Consider the following 16,294-nt stretch of genomic DNA (forward strand, 5'->3'; position numbering starts at 1 on the left):
CCCTTGTTCTGGACTTCCCCAACATCGGGAACAATCTTCCTGCATCTAGCCTGTCCAACCCCTTAAGAATTTTGTAAGTTTCTATAAGATCCCCCCTCAATCTTCTAAATTCCTGCGAGTACAAGCCGAATCTATCCAGTCTTTCTTCATATGAAAGTCCTGCCATCCCAGGAATCAATCTGGTGAACCTTCTCTGTACTCCCTCTATGGCAAGAATGTCTTTCCTCAGATTAGGAGACCAAAACTGTACGCAATACTCCAGGTGTGATCTCACCAATGCCCTGTATAACTGCAGCAGAACCTCCCTGCTGCTATACTCAAATCCCCTCGCTATGAATGCCAACATACCATTCGCTTTCTTCACTGCCTGCTGCACCTGCATGCCTACTTTCAATGACTGGTGTCCCAGGCCATCCAGGTCTCGTTGCATCTCCCCTTCTCCTAATGGGCCACCATTCAGGTAATAGTCTGCTTTCGTGTTCTTGCCACCAAAGTGGATAACCTCACATTTATCCACATTATACTGCATCTGCCATGCATTTGCCCACTCACCTAACCTATCCAAGTCACGTTGCAGCCTCCCAGCATCCTCCTCACAGCTAACACTGCCCCCCAGCTTCGTGTCATCCGCAAACTTGGAGATGTTGCATTCAATTCCCTCATCCAAATCATTAATATATATTGTAAATAGCTGGGGTCCCAGCACTGAGCCTTGCGGTACCCCACTAGTCACTGCCTGCCATTCTGAAAAGGACCCGTTTATTCCTACTCTTTGCTTCCTGTCTGCCAGCCAGTTCTCTATCCACATCAATACTGAACCCACAATACCGTGTGCTGGTTTTGGTGAGGAAGATCCAGGATTTAAACCCGGCAACTATAAAGGAAAAACAATATATTTCCACGTTACGATGAAGCTGAGCACTTCAAAGCTTTCAAAGAAATTGTAGAAATGAAAGAATATGAGCAAACGTGATCATCCTTGTAGTTACCCTGTAAATAGCATTTAAAGTAAATGACCTTACAACCTTCCCACATTGTACGTGATAACCCATGGTCTCTTCATTAGCCAGAATGTGTTGGTCATAATGTCTGGCTATAGTTCATCATGAAATATTTATGCATGTAACAAGGTTGAGATTGACTCATTTTAACATGCATATCAAGGTCCTTAATCTGAAAGGCCTCCACTTTGTTTGGCTTGTCCTTTTGCAGCCTGTGCAGTCTACACTAAGAGATCTAATCCAATAACAACAGGTAAGTTTTAAATATATACTTGCTTGAGTTTGGAACTTGGATGTCCTGCTCCCACATCGTCATCTGCCACTACCTCTTGATCCAATTGCTTGTCCTTGCTGACCTGATTGACCTTCTCTTTTTTACCTGAGGGCTGCTTCCAACCTCACAGTGGAATAGTCTTCAGTTACACTTAACCAACACATCTACGCACGCACTGGCAATAATAGTCATTATTGTTTTTTCGTCCATTTGACAATTCGAAAGCAAGTACCTGAAAATACTCTGTGCAGTGTTTTTTGCTCTGGGACCATGTGGCACAGTGGGGTGGTGTGCAATCATTTAGTTTCTGAGGCCTTTGTTTGGATCCAGCTTTGAGGGTGTTATTAAAGTCTTTTAGAGCTTTAGAGACACAGCGTGGAAACAGGCCCTTCGACCCACCGAGTCCATGCCAACCCGTACACAAGGAGCACCGAATACTATTTTTTTGTCACTTTTCCACCAGCTAACAAGCAATTTCCCACCGAGAGAGAATTGAAAATTGACAAGTGCACAAATAAGAAACTCGAGCTTTGTCTCTGACAACTGTGTAACCAGCTTGATACGTCTCAACATGTTTTATACTCGAGTCACTGGCATGAAATTGTAAATATTGGCCATCTCATTTGGAAAACCTAAGATGTATGATTTGGTAGTTCACAATTGTAATTTGATACTGGGTTTAAATCACAGTACATCTCAGCTGTGTAAGCTGCCAAAATACTGCTTTCTTCAACAATTCGAAGTAACATTATCCCAGAATGACACAGTGAACAAACGTGAGCTTCGTAGCAGTACCATGTTATGTACAATGATAGGTGACTAGCACCTGAAGAAGGGTCCCGAGCTGAAATGTTGCCTGTCCATGTCCTCCAGAGATGCTGCCTGACCTGCTGGGTCACTCCACCATTTTTGTGTGTCTTTGTCAACCAGCCTCTGCAGTTCCTTGTGTCTAGCACATGAAATGCTGTCTAATTCACAGCATCATGGTTCATTTATATTGGCAAATTAATTGGAGAATTGGCAAAATGTATCTTTGATGGAGAACTGTAATGCAAATGGATTTTACTGAGTAGTGTAAACTGTATCAGCAACAAGCTGTATCACTTAATTTATCGCTATTCACCTCCCAGAAGAATACAAGATAACAGGCGGCAGAGTGGCACAACAGTAGAGGTGCTGCCTAACAGCGCCTGAGACCCGGGTTTGATCCTGAACACGGGTGCTGTCTGTACGGAGTTTGTACATCCTCCCTGCGACAGCGTGCGTTTTCTCCGGCTGCTCCGGTTTCCTCCTGCATTTCAAGGATGTGCAGGTTTGTAGGCTGATTGACTTTGGTAAGAATTGTAAACTGCCCCAAATTTGCAAAATGCAACTTCCAAGCAACTCCCCTAGTGTGCAGGATAGTGCTAATGCACAGGGATCGCTGGTCGGTGCGGACTTAGTCGGCCAAAGGGAATGTTTCCGCGCTGTATCTCTAAACTAAACTACACTTGAAGTATGGCTAAAGATTGAAAAGGTAAAAATAAAAGAATGCCAATGAGCTAACAACGCTTTTAAAAATTATTTTCCAGGGAGTCTTTTCCAAATGACCTTCAGTTCAGTATTTTGATGAGATTCACAGTTGATCAAACACAGACTCCAAATTTGAAGGTTAGTGTGTATATACATATATAGAATCTATCATTGGATTTCATTGGATATTGTGAGGTGATATTCTGATTGCTTTGTAGATTTTTTTAGTTTTCCCTAATGTTTTGCCTTTCTTTAAATGAATTCAGCTGTTTTGAAATGCAACTTCCAAGCAAACAATCCTTTCTCATGATTTTCAGTTTATTACCTTTTATTTTCATTTTTTGACATTTTTGTGTATTTGAATAAATCAAATTATAGAACTGAATATACCCCTTGTCCTTTTACATTCCCAATAATCCATTTATCCCTGGTGACATCGGGAAATATTTTATGCTGATCCTGATGTTGTAGCCTGTGTAATTCAATATAGAGTCATGGAGTGATGCATTGCGGAAACAGACCCTTTGGCCCAACTTGCCCATACCAGCCCAACATGTCCCTGCTACACTAGTCCCACCTGCTTGCATTTGGTCCATAACCCATCCAAAACTGTCCAATCCATGTGCCTGTCTAACTGGTTCTTTAACATTGGGATAGTCCCAGCCTCAATTACCTCCTCTGTCAGTTTGTTCCATACACCCACCACCCTTTGTGTGAAAAAATTCCCCCTCAGATTCCTGTTAAATCTTTTCCTGTTTACATTAAACCCATGTCCTCTGGTCCTCGATTCACCCACTCTGGGCAAGAGACTCTGTGCATCTATCTGTTTTATTCCTCTTGTGATTTTATACCCCTCTATAAGATCACCCCTCATCTTCCTGCGCTCCAAGGAATAGAGTCCCAGCCTACTCAGCCTCTCCCTATAAGCTCACAACATAGGGAGTGCAATATGTTGCTCCTGGCAACATCCTCATATATCTTCTCTGTACCCTTTCCAGCTTGACAACATCTTTCCTATAACATGGTGCCCAGAACTGAACCCAATACTCTAAATGAGGCCTCACCAATGTCTTATACAACTGCAACATGAGCTCCCAACTGAATATTGCTGCAATAAAATTCTGAAGAATTAACTAGTTCCATGCCCAATATTATACCAGGCTTTCATAATTGTATTCTTTTTTCATTTATTAATATCATTAATAATTTGAGTATGCATTGAGTATTATGGGCTATCAGTAGCAGCAGAGTTGTCGGAATTGCATTTCATCACAGTATACAACTTTAATTTGCAGCATATCACTTTTTCTACCAATATTATCATACCAGTCAAATAACACTAGTTTATTCAAAGAGTGAGTGAATGAATGAATGAATGAATGAATGAATGAATGAATGAATGAAAAGCCTTTATTGTCATCCAAAAAAAACAAGTCTTTTGGACGAAATTCCATTACCCACAGTCCAACAATAAGAGCAATAAAAATAAGCAATAACACACACAATCACAAGCAACACAAAACAAAAAAAAGAAACATCCATCACAGTGAGTCTCCTCCAGTCACCTCCTCACTGTGATGGAAGGCCAGAATGTATTTTCTCTTCCCCTGCCGTCTTCTCCCGCGGTCAGGCTGTTGAAGTTGCCACGTCGCGGCGGTCGGGACTCCCGACATTGAAGCCCCCGCCGGGCGGAGAAAATCCCGCGGCCTGTTCCAGGCCACTGTTCCAGTGCAGAAGGGCATCTATCCAAAGGAGGTGCCAATTTAACAAAACTACAGCACAGGCCTGTGGTCATACTTATCTGCAAATGCAACATGCAATTGGCAAGCCAATCAAGAGTCAAGAGTGCCTTTAATGTCAAATGTTCCAAGACAGAGCAATGAAATTCTTACTTGCATTCGTACTCAATATATATATTTTTTAAATACCCAGTAGATAACATAAACAAATACAAAAAGAAATTCAATATATGAAAAAATATATAGTGCAAAAATCAAAACAAAGTCCAAAGTCTTTGTGCAACCCAGGCAGTTCATAGTTTGGAGTTTTAGTTGGAGTTCGTAGTGTTCAATAGCCTGACAGTTATTGGGAAAAGGCTTTTACTGTGGTGTCGTCAGAAAATTTGAAGATTGAATTGAAACTTTGTCCGACAACACTGTCATGGGTATAGATTGAGTAGAGCAGGAGGCTCAGCTTTGAGGTTCCCCTGTGCTGATAGTTAGCACGGAGAAAATGTTGTTGCCAATTCATATCGATTGTGTTCTGTCGATGAGGAAGTCGGGCATACGGTTGCAAAGGGATGCACAGAAGCACAATTCTCTGAGCTTGGTAACACGTTTGGAGGGGATGACGATCGAGTCATAGAGTCATACAATGCGAGCAGGTTGGACTAGCATAGATGGGCACCTTGGGCGGTATAGGCACGTTAGACCAAAGGGCCTGGTTCTGTGCTGTATGATTCCATGTCTCTAAGTACACAAGAAGGCAGTTTTGGTCTCCAAATTTGAGGAAGGATATTCTTGCTATTGAGGGTGTGCAGCGTAGGTTTACTAGGTTAATTCCCGGAATGGCAGGACTATCGTATGTTGAAAGACTGGAGCGACTAGGCTTGTATACACTGGAATTTAGAAGGATGAGAGGAGATCTTATCGAAACGTATAAGATTATTAAGGGGTTGGACACGTTAGAGGCAGGAAACATGTTCCCAATGTTGGGGGAGTCCAGAACAAGGGGCCACAGTTTAAGAATAAGGGGTAGGCCATTTAGAACTGAGATGAGGAAAAACTTTTTCAGTCAGAGAGTTGTGAATCTGTGGAATTCTCTGCCTCAGAAGGCAGTGGAGGACAATTCTCTGAATGCATTCAAGAGAGAGCTAGATAGAGCTCTTAAGGATAGCGGAGTCAGGGGGTATGGGGAGAGGGCAGGAACAGGGTACTGATTGAGAATGATCAGCCATGATCACATTGAATGGCGGTGCTGGCTCGAAGGGCCGAATGGCCTCCTCCTGCACCTATTGTCTATTGTCTATAAGGCAATCAGGAGGATAAAAAGAGGACATAAAATGGATCTGACAGAGATAGTAAAGGTAAATCTTAAAGAGATTCCACAGATATATTAAGAGTAAAATAATGGCGAAGGAAAGAATAGGTCCCCTTAAATATTAGCATGGCTGTCTTTGCGTAGAGCCACGAGAATGAGGAGATATTCAATGGATATTTCTCATCCGTTTTTACCGAGAAGAGCGGGAAAGTTAGTGAATTGAAGCTTGTGGTTTATGGCGTCTTGGATCATATACGGATTACCATTGAGTAGGTATTGGCGATTCATAAAATCGGTGAAGGTGGATAAATTCTCAGAGCATGACCAAATGCATCCTCGTGGGAAGTACGGAAGAAATTGCAGAGGCCCTTACAGAAATATTTGCATTATCTTTAGCAACAGTTGAAATTCCAGAAGACTGGAGGGCGGTTGCTGTTGTGCCCTTATTTAAGAGGGACATATCTACCTAATCTATACCCCTCATAATTTTATACATCTCGACTTTCTCCACTCTGGGAAAACAGACCTTGCCTCTCTAGTCTCTCTTCATTACTGAAATATTGGGTCCTGGCAACACCATGATGAATCTCATCTGCATTCTCTCCAGTGCTAACACATCTTTCCTATAGTGTGGTGGCCAGAAATGCATGCAGTAGTCCATCAGCGGTCTGTCCAGTGATTTATAGAATCAGAGCATAACCTCACTGCATGTGTATTCAATGTCCCAATCATAAAGGCCAATATCCCATATGCCTTCTTAACCACGTTATCTACCTCTGCTGCTGTCTTCAAAGATCTTTTGACTTGTATGCCATGGTTCCCCAATACTCCCCAGGACTTTACAATTAACAATGCACACCCACGCCCCATTCGGTACTGCCAAAGTGCATCATCTCACATTTATCTGGCTTAACCTCAATTCGCCGTTTGTCGACTTATTTCACCAACACGTCAATGTCGCCCTGGACCCTAAGACTACTCCACACTGTCAGCTATTCTCTGCAAATTCACTGATCATATCTCCTACATCTGCATCCTAATCATTCATAAATATTACAAACCACAAGGGTCCTAGCACTAATTCCAATGAATACTACTAGTCACAGGCATCCAGTCACAAAAACAGCTCACTATTGCCTCTGTCCCTGTCCCTCCGTCTCTTAATGGCATGGCAATTTTGGATCCAATTTGCCAACTTGGCACCGTGGGCCAGAGCCTTTTGGACCAGTCTCCCACGTGGGACCTTGTTGCAGGCCTTACTGAAGTCCACGCTACCACATTACTGCAACATGCCAACTTTGTTACCCCCTCAAAAAATATGATCAAATTTGTCAGACAAGACGTTTTTTGATAAATCTATGCTGGCTATCTCTGATTAGTCCCTGTGTTTTCATTAATCCTGCCTATGTTTACATATTCTGTGGGTGTTGCAAGTAAGAATTCCATTCTCCGGTTATTGAAACATATAAGATTATTAAGGGGTTGGACACGTTAGAGGCAGGAAACATGTTCCCAATGTTGGGGGAGTCCAGAACAAGGGGCCGCAGTTTAAGAATAAGGGGTAGGCCATTTAGAACTGAGATGAGGAAAACCTTTTTCAGTCAGAGAGTTGTGAATCTGTGGAATTCTCTGCCTCAGAAGGCAGTGGAGGCCAATTCTCTGAATGCATTCAAGAGAGAGCTGGATAGAGCTCTTAAGGATAGCAGAGTCAGGGGGTATGGGGAGAAGGCAGGAACGGGGTACTGATTGAGAATGATCAGCCATGATCACATTGAATGGCGATGCTGGCTCGAAGGGCCGAATGGCCTCCTCCTGCACCTATTGTCTATCTGCTACCCCACCTGTGGTCAGTGGCGACTTAAAAATCTCTGCCAGAGACACAGTAATCCCTTGTCTCCCGTAATTAGATCATTAAATTTTTGATTTTGCTCCTACGGCTAGTTTATATTTTTCTTGACATTTTCAGGATTGATTTTGTCTACTGAGGCTTAGTTATTTATCTTGATTTTAACTTTTTGTAAAGTATGGAAACATGTATGAGGGGAAAAAGCAGTGCCAATTGTTTCTGCTCTTTAAATTACAGGTGAAAGTTGCCATTTTGAAGTACATTGAGATCTTGACCATACAGATGGACCCGACAGATTTTGTAAATTCCAGTGAAACACGCCTGGCAGTATCACGAATTATCACATGGACAACAGAACCAAAAAGCTCTGACGTTAGAAAGGTATTTACTGAATTACGTTTTGTGCTATTTTCTTGATCACAGGTCTGAATGATTGAACTAAACTGCACTCCATTACTCTTTTATAAACTGTCTTGCAGCTTGTCAGTGAATGCTCTTAGTTAGTTTATTCACTTAATAGACATCAGTCGATAGTCTATCTCCTGTGTTGGAGACGGTAAGATCAAGAAAGGGAAGGGAGATGTCGGACATGGTCCCAGTCAATTTGTGTGCAGGATGGAAATTAACTTGTTACTTTGAATAATCTTTGTTAACTCTCAAGAAAATGGTTGAATGTGTGATAGATAGAAAGCTATATTCTACGAGAAACAAAAGTCTATTATGAAAGATATTTTCATGCATTCATTCATTCATTCATGGAGTTTGACAACACTGAAACAGACCTTTGGCCCAACACCTATGCTGACCAAGATGCTCCATCCACCCTCGACCCACCTGCCATATCCCTCCAAACCTTTCCTATCTGGAAACTGGAATTTAGAAGGATGAGAGGAGATCTTATCGAAACGTATAAGATTATTAAGGGGTTGGACACGTTAGAGGCAGGAAACATGTTCCCAATGTTGGGGGAGTCCAGAACAAGGGGCCACAGTTTAAGAATAAGGGGTAGGCCATTTAGAACTGAGATGAGGAAAAACTTTTTCAGTCAGAGGGTTGTGACTCTGTGGAATTCTCTGCCTCAGAAGGCAGTGGAGGCCAATTCTCTGAATGCATTCAAGAGAGAGCTGGATAGAGCTCTTAAGGATAGCGGAGTCAGGGGGTATGGGGAGAAGGCAGGAACGGGGTACTGATTGAGAATGATCAGCCATGATCACATTGAATGGCAGTGCCGGCTCAAAGGGCCGAATGGCCTCCTCCTGCACCTATTGTCTATTGTCTATTGTCTATCCATGCACCTGTCCAAATGTCATTTTAAATGTTGCTATACTACCTGCCTCAACTACCTCTTCCGGCAGCTTGTTCCATTTACTTACCACCCTCTGTGTGTAAATGTTGCTCCCCAGGTTCCTATTCAATCTTTCCCCTCTCATCTTAAACCTACTGCTTCGGTTCTTAATTCCCCTCCTCTCGATAAAAGACTAAAAATTATGCCAAACCTCTGATTATTTCAGAACTATTAATGCCCATGTTCTCGATTGGGATCAAATGTATTAAGGTGGTTGGCAAAAGAATCTGCTTGTCTTTTAAAATAATATTACCATTCAGCAAAATCATAATCATAATCATACTTTATTAGCCAAGTATGTTTTGCAACATACGAGGAATTTGATTTGCCATAGTCATCATACCAGTAAAAAGCAACAAAACACACAAAATACATTTTAACAAACATCCACCACAGTGACCATTGCAATTTACATTTAGACTAACTGATAATAAAGTTAAAATTAGTAATAAAGTCATACAGCACAGAAACAGATCTGCAGCACATCCTGTCCATATCTATCACTTGGACTGCAGCCTTCTCTGTCTTGACAATTCAAGTTCACTACTAGTTCACTACTAGATACTTTGTAATTGCTAGAGTCTCTGCCTCCACCATTCTCTCACCATCCTCCAAACTCCAACCATTCTCTGGGTGAGAAAGTACTTCCTCACATTCCCTCCAAACCTCTTCGTCCTTCCTTTAAACCATTGCTCTTTGCTTATAGATCCATCTGCCACGGGGAAAAGGTTACAATTGCTTATCTTACCTGTGTCCCTCATAAATGTGTACAACTCTATCAGTTCCCCCTTTCAACCTTAAGCTCCAAAGAAAACAAACCCAGCTTATTCAGTCATTCTTCATAACTGAGACACTCCATCCTAGGCAACATCCCGAAGACTCTTCTCAGAACTCTCTCCAGAACAATCCTGTACTTTCTATTCGTTGTGGAGTAAAACAAAACACAATGTTCCAGATGTGCCTTACAATGTTTTATAAAAATGTACCTCACTTACACTACTCTGACATTCTGTGCCTCTTCTAATGAAGACTAACATTCAGTTTGCCTTCCTTTGTGTCTTCCTGTGCTATCATTTTCAGAAATCTTTGGACTTGTACACCAACATCCCTCTATTCCTCAATGCTCCCTCAATCCTCACCATTCATTTTGCACGCTGATCCTTATTAACCACTTGAAATATATAACTTAGAAGTATTGGCTTTAAGCACTCTCATTTGGCTCAGGGAGCTCATTTAAATCATCTTTTCACACAAAGGATGTGTGACGTACAGACATCCGTACAGACGGCGCCCGTAGTCAGGATCGAACCTGAGTCTCAGGCGCTGCATTCGCTGTAAGGCAGCAACTCTACCGCTGCGCCACCGTGCCGTTATTATGTGGGCGTAAGAATGGTTGATGAAGTTTAATACAGAGAAGTGCGAGGTGTTACAATTTGAGAAGTCAAACCAGGGCAGGACCTCCAGGGTGAATGTCAAGACCCTGTTGAGTGTTGTAGATCAGAGGGATCTAGAAGTGCAGGTATGTAGTTTCTTTAAATTAGCATCAAAGGTTCAAAAAGGCTTTTGATACATTGGCTTTCATCAGTCAGGGTATTGAGTATAGAAGCCGAGATGTTATGTAACAGTTGTATCAGACGTTGGTGAGGCGGTATTTGGAGTATTGTGTTTAGTTTTGGACACTCTGTTATAGGAAGGATGTTGTTAAGCTGGAGAAGATTGACAAGAATGTTGCCAGGAGTTGAGGGGCTAAGCATTGGGAGAGATTGGGGACGCTAGGACAATATTCCTTGGAGCACGAGAGGGTGAGGGGGTGATCTCATAGAGGTGTATAAGTTCATGAGGGGAAGCAATAGGGAGAATGAACAGTGTATTTTACCCACAGTGGACATAGGTTTAAGGTGTTAGGGGAAAAGGTTAATAGGAATCTGATGGGCAACTTTTTCACACAGATGTACGGAGCGAGCTGCCAGAGGAGGTAGTTGAGGCAGGTACTGTAACGACTTTTGAAAGACATTTGGACAGGTACATGGATATGAAAGGTGTAGAGTGATATGGGCCAAATGCAGGCAGTTGGGACTAGTGTAGGTGGGGCATCTTTGTCGGCATGGGCAGGTGTGACCGATGAGAATGGAATGACGTTAAGTTGGAAGTGATAACAATAGAAATGTAATGAATTTAAAATGAAAATCGTCGATGGCCTTGCGACCAGAATTCAAGTTTCCAGCTTCGGCTCCTGATTATTTATCTTAGAAGTGAAAAATTATTTAAATTATTTATCCCGAGCAAGATCTGAGAAACTATAGAAACACGGCACATGTTTTTTAATTGAAAATTTAAATGTAATGATGGGTTCAAAGAATTGTTCCCCTTATAACTTCAAGCACTGTATTTCTCTTTTAGGCAGCTCAGGCAGTTTTAATATGCTTGTTTCAACTCAACACTCCAGAGTTCAGCATGCTTCTTGGAGCCCTACCCAAAACATTCCAAGATGGAGCTACCAAACTTCTTCAAACACATCTTCGCAGTTTAGGCAGTACAATCCAGGTATCTTGTTTTGGTGTTTAATGAATAATGTTTGCTGGTGTTTAGCTCATTATAGTCGTCGTACTGTATTTTTAAACAACTTTCATTTGTGTTGGCCAAAGGGCTTGTTTCTCTGCTTTGTGACTCAGACTTGCTAATGTATAAACACCATCCCTTATTAAGAGCTCAACGACACCTTTTCCTCAGGCTTATCCTTCCTAAATATTGAATACCCTGGCGTATAGAGGAAAATAACTGCAGATGCTGATACAAATCGAAGGTTATCACAAAATGCTGGAGTAACTCAGCAGGTCAGGCAGCATCTCAGGAGAGAAGGAATGGGTGACGTTTCGGGTCGAGACCCTTCTTCGGACCCTGGAGTATATGGTCAACCTTCAGCCCACCGAGTTCACACTAACCAGCGATTCCCGCACACTAACACAATCCTACATAGGCGAGGGGCAATTTACATTTATACCAGGCCAATTAACCTACAAACCTGTACGTCTTTGGAGCGTGGGAGGAAACCGAAGATCTCGTAGAAAACCCACGCAGAGAACGTACAAACTCCGTACAAACAGCACCCATAGTCAGGATAACCCCGGGTCTCTTACAACTCCTAGAGTTGTAAGGCAGCAACTCTACCGCTACCCCAAATAGCAATTAGAATGTGTCCCTTTACATCTTGTTGTGCAGTATTTCATCCACCTTGTTAAATGCAGCAGAAATCCTGGCACTAGGAGACAACGCACCATCCTCAAGTCCTGTTCGCTGCTGCAGAATCTTCTGTCTATCGCCAAACTAATGATTCCTACCACAGTGGCTGTGTCTGACGTTTGCCTTCACACGTTTGACTCAGAACCAGGCCTGACACTACAGACCAGATCATCAGGCCATAAGTGATAGGAACAGAATTAGGCCATTCGGCCCATCAAGCCCACTCCACCATTCAATCGTGGCTGATCTATCTCTCCCTCCTAACCCCATTCTCCTGCCTTCTCCCCATAACCCCTGACACCCACACTAATCACCGCTACTGCTGCTCTCCCCGACCGGTTCTTGTCCACAACACCATTCAAAGGAGCATACCTTTCCTGGTGGTAACCCGTCCTGTACCTTACCCGTACCTTAGGCATTACCACCTCACTGTAACTCCTATCTGTGACACTCTCACACCCACAGATAATCCTGAGCTCATCCTGCTGCAGCTCCGATTCTTAATGCAGTCTTTAAGGAGCTGCAGCTGAATGCATGCAGGAAGCCATACAGGAGAACAAATCTAAACATGTTCTTGCTACTCACACAATATGCGAATGACTTTCCAATAAATTCCAAAAAGCAATAATCATGCAAGTTCACATATATAGCTCAGCACTTTTATGATGCAAATTCTTCTTACATTTTTTCCATGGAGGTATCTGGTTCAAGGACATAACAAGAACATATAATTTTTTTTAAAAACTATTTGCACTATATCATGAATAATTTCTTTGAAAGTTCTAAAATTTTCTTCCCACAAGAAAAAAAAAGCCTGGAAATCAGTACAGTCAGTACCGTCTTTATTGGCTGCTGAAGTCCGGACTTTATGTGATCACATGATTGAAAAGAAGCTTAAATCCATACACTACATGTTCTTGACCGACTTTTATCAGATGTTCATATGGAGCTCAGTGGTTTACAAGGAGAACAGAGACAATTCAGTAAAGCTGGAATGGGTACAGAGAAGATTTACGAGGATGTGGCCAGGACTCGAGGGTCTGATCTACAGGGAGCGGTTGAGTCGGCTGGGACTCTATGCCTTGGAGCGCAAATGGATGAGGGGTGATCTTATAGATGTGTATAAAATCATGAGAGGAATAGATTGGGTGGACGCACAGTGTCTTGGCCAGAGTAGGGGAATCGAACACCAGTGGATAGTTTAAGGTGAAGGGGAAAAGATTTAATAGAAATCTATAGGAATAGATTTTAATAGGAAAATAGGAGTAACCTTTTCACACAAAGGGTGGTGGGTGTATGGAATGAAATGCCAGAGGAGGTAGTTGAGGCAGGGACCATTGCAACATTTAAGAAATAATTAGACAGGTACATGGATTGGACAGGTTTAGAGGGATATGGGCCAAGTGCAGGCAGGTGGGAATAGTGTACCTGGGACATGTTGGCTGTGTGGCCTGTTTCTACGCTGTATGACTCTCTGACTATGAATCTAAGGGGTAACTTTTTCACACAAAGGGTGGTGGGTGTATGGAATGAGCTGCCAGAGGAGGTAGTTAAGACAGGGACTATCGCAATGTTTAAGAAACAAATAGATAGGTACATGGATAGGACAGGTTTAGAGGGATATGGGCCAATCACAGGCAGGTGGGGCTAATGTAGCTGGGACATGTTGGTTGGTGTGGGCGTTGGCCTGAAGGGCCTGTTTCCACGCTGTACGACTCGAAAGCAAGAGACTGCAAGAAAGCTGTTGAATCCGACTGATGGATTATCATCTTGGCATCCATAATGATCTTTGTTGAACATTCAATTCATAATACAACTGTAATACCATTTCCAAAAATATATTGTGTTTAAAAGTCTATTTAAGAGCTCAATAAACCTCCAAACATTGTATAGTCACAAACTCAGAAGCTAGGTTGCATATATTTAAAAAGATACATTAATTTATTCGGAGAGTTTATAGATATTTTTTGTTATAGATAATTGGAAAATTGCACAACGAAATATTAATTTCACTTTTTTAAATTTATGAACAGGGATCAGGAAATAGTTCTGTAGCCCGAAACACACCACGTTCACCTGCAGATTGGACCAGTCCCCTAATGTCACCAACCAACACAACTCAGAACGCTCTACCACCAAGGTAATGTGAACTTAGAGGTGAGACCCCATTAGTTATTGATGAATGTATCCTTACTTGCTCATTATTTCTAATTTTGAAGGTTCAGAAGTAAGTTCTCAAAGATTTTGTGCATATTCAAGTAGGTGGATGAATATGAATGTAAGAATATGAATTGAATAAAATAACATTACAATGCATTGAAAATCACAGTTCTCCACCTAAATTTGATGCACAGGAGTCCATAGCACCCTGAAAGTGGCAAAATAGTTGGATAGAGTGGTAAAGAAGGCATGTGGTATGCTTGCCTTCGTTGGTCAGGGCACTGAGAATAAGAGTCAAGGCGAGAATGAGGTGACCGTGGCTGACAAGGGAAGTCAAGGACAGTACAAAGCCAAAAGAGAAGGCAAGAAACATTGCAAAGATTAGTGGGAAGTCAGAGGATTGGGAGGCTTTTAAAGAACAACAGAAGGTAACTCAAAAAAGCAAGATGGGGAGGAAAAAAATGAAGTACGAAGGTAAGCTAGCCAATAATATAAAGGAGGATACCAATAGTTTCTTCAGTTTCTTCATTTATATAAAAAGAGACAAGAGTGGACATTGGACTGCTGGAAAATGATGCAGGCGAAGTGATAATGGGGAATAAAGAAATGGCAGAGGAATTGAATAACTTGTTTGCATCAGTCTTCACCGTGGAAGACACCAGCAATGTGCTAAAAATTCAAGAGAATCGGGGGGGGTGGAAGGTAGTGGAGTGGCTATTATCAAGGAGAAGGTGCTTGGGAAGCTGAAAGGGCTGAAGGTGGATAAGTTGGATGGACTGCACCCTAGGGTTCTGAAAGAGGTGGCTTGAGAGATTGTGGAGGCATTAATAGTGATATTTCAAGAATCACTAGTCAGGAGTGGTTCCAGACGATAGGAAAATTGCCAGTATTACCCCGCTGCACAAGAAAGGGGCAAAGCAGAAGAGTGGTAACTATAGGCCAGCTAGTATGGCTTCACTGGTCCGTAAGATTTTAGAGGCCTTTATAAAGGATGAGTTTGCAGAGTACGTACAAGTTCATGATAAAATATGAACTTTCATGTTCAAAGTCAGCATGTTTTTGTGAAGGGGAGATCTTGCCTGACGAATCTGCTGGAATTCTTTGAAGAAGTAAATAGCAGGGCGGACAAAGGAGAGACAGTGGATGTTGTTCACCTAGATTTTCAGAAGGCCTTTGATAAAGTGCTACATGTGAGGCTGCTAAGGAAGATGAGAGCCTATGGTATCAAAGGGCAGGTAATAGCATGGACAGCAGGTTGGCTGGATGGCAGAAGGCAAAGAGTGGCAATAAAGGGGGCTTTTTCTGGTTGGATGCCAATGAATAGCAGGGATCTGCAGGCAAACGTAATGCAAGCATTTATTTCAAGAGGGCTCAAATACAAAAACAGGGATGTAATGCCGGGGCTCTAAGGCAAGGGTCAGGCTGCATTTGGAGTATTGAGAGTAATTTTGGGCACCATATCCGAGGAAGGATGTGCTGGCTCTGGAGAGGGTCCAGAGGAGGTTTACAAGAACCATCCCAGGAATGAGGGTTAACATATGATGAGCGTTTGACAGCACTGGGCCTGTACTCGTTGGAGTTTAGATGGATGAGGGGGGACTTTTTTTGGATTTAGAGATACAGCGCGGAAACAGGCCCTTCGGCCCACCGAGTCCGCGCCGCCCAGTGATCCCCGCAAATTAACACTATCCTACACACACTAGGGACAATTTTTACATTTACCCAGTCAATTAACCTACATACCTGTAGGGACCTCACTGAAACGTACCGACTAGTGAAAAGCTTGGATAGATTGAATGAGGAGAGGATGTTTCCACTAGTGGACGAGTCTATGACTAGAGGTCATAGCATCAGAATTAAAGGACGTTCCTTTGGGA

At 42.4% G+C, this 16,294-nt stretch overlaps 1 protein-coding gene across 32 annotated transcripts in view; it reads left to right on the forward strand.

Annotated features, from left to right (window-relative positions):
- Window positions 1-16,294, forward strand: part of clasp2 (cytoplasmic linker associated protein 2) — a 278,703-nt gene that overhangs the window by 228,534 nt on the left and 33,875 nt on the right. For all 32 annotated transcript variants that reach the window (XM_078398275.1, XM_078398276.1, XM_078398278.1 and 29 more), the window contains 4 exons: window positions 2,847-2,925; window positions 7,910-8,053; window positions 11,418-11,561; window positions 14,291-14,397. In XM_078398275.1, the coding sequence (XP_078254401.1) occupies window positions 2,847-2,925; window positions 7,910-8,053; window positions 11,418-11,561; window positions 14,291-14,397 (474 nt within the window). The remainder of the gene's footprint in view (window positions 1-2,846; window positions 2,926-7,909; window positions 8,054-11,417; window positions 11,562-14,290; window positions 14,398-16,294) is intronic.

This window comes from Rhinoraja longicauda, chromosome 4 (assembly GCF_053455715.1).
Source record: "Rhinoraja longicauda isolate Sanriku21f chromosome 4, sRhiLon1.1, whole genome shotgun sequence".
NCBI classification, from domain to species: Eukaryota; Metazoa; Chordata; class Chondrichthyes; order Rajiformes; family Arhynchobatidae; genus Rhinoraja; species Rhinoraja longicauda.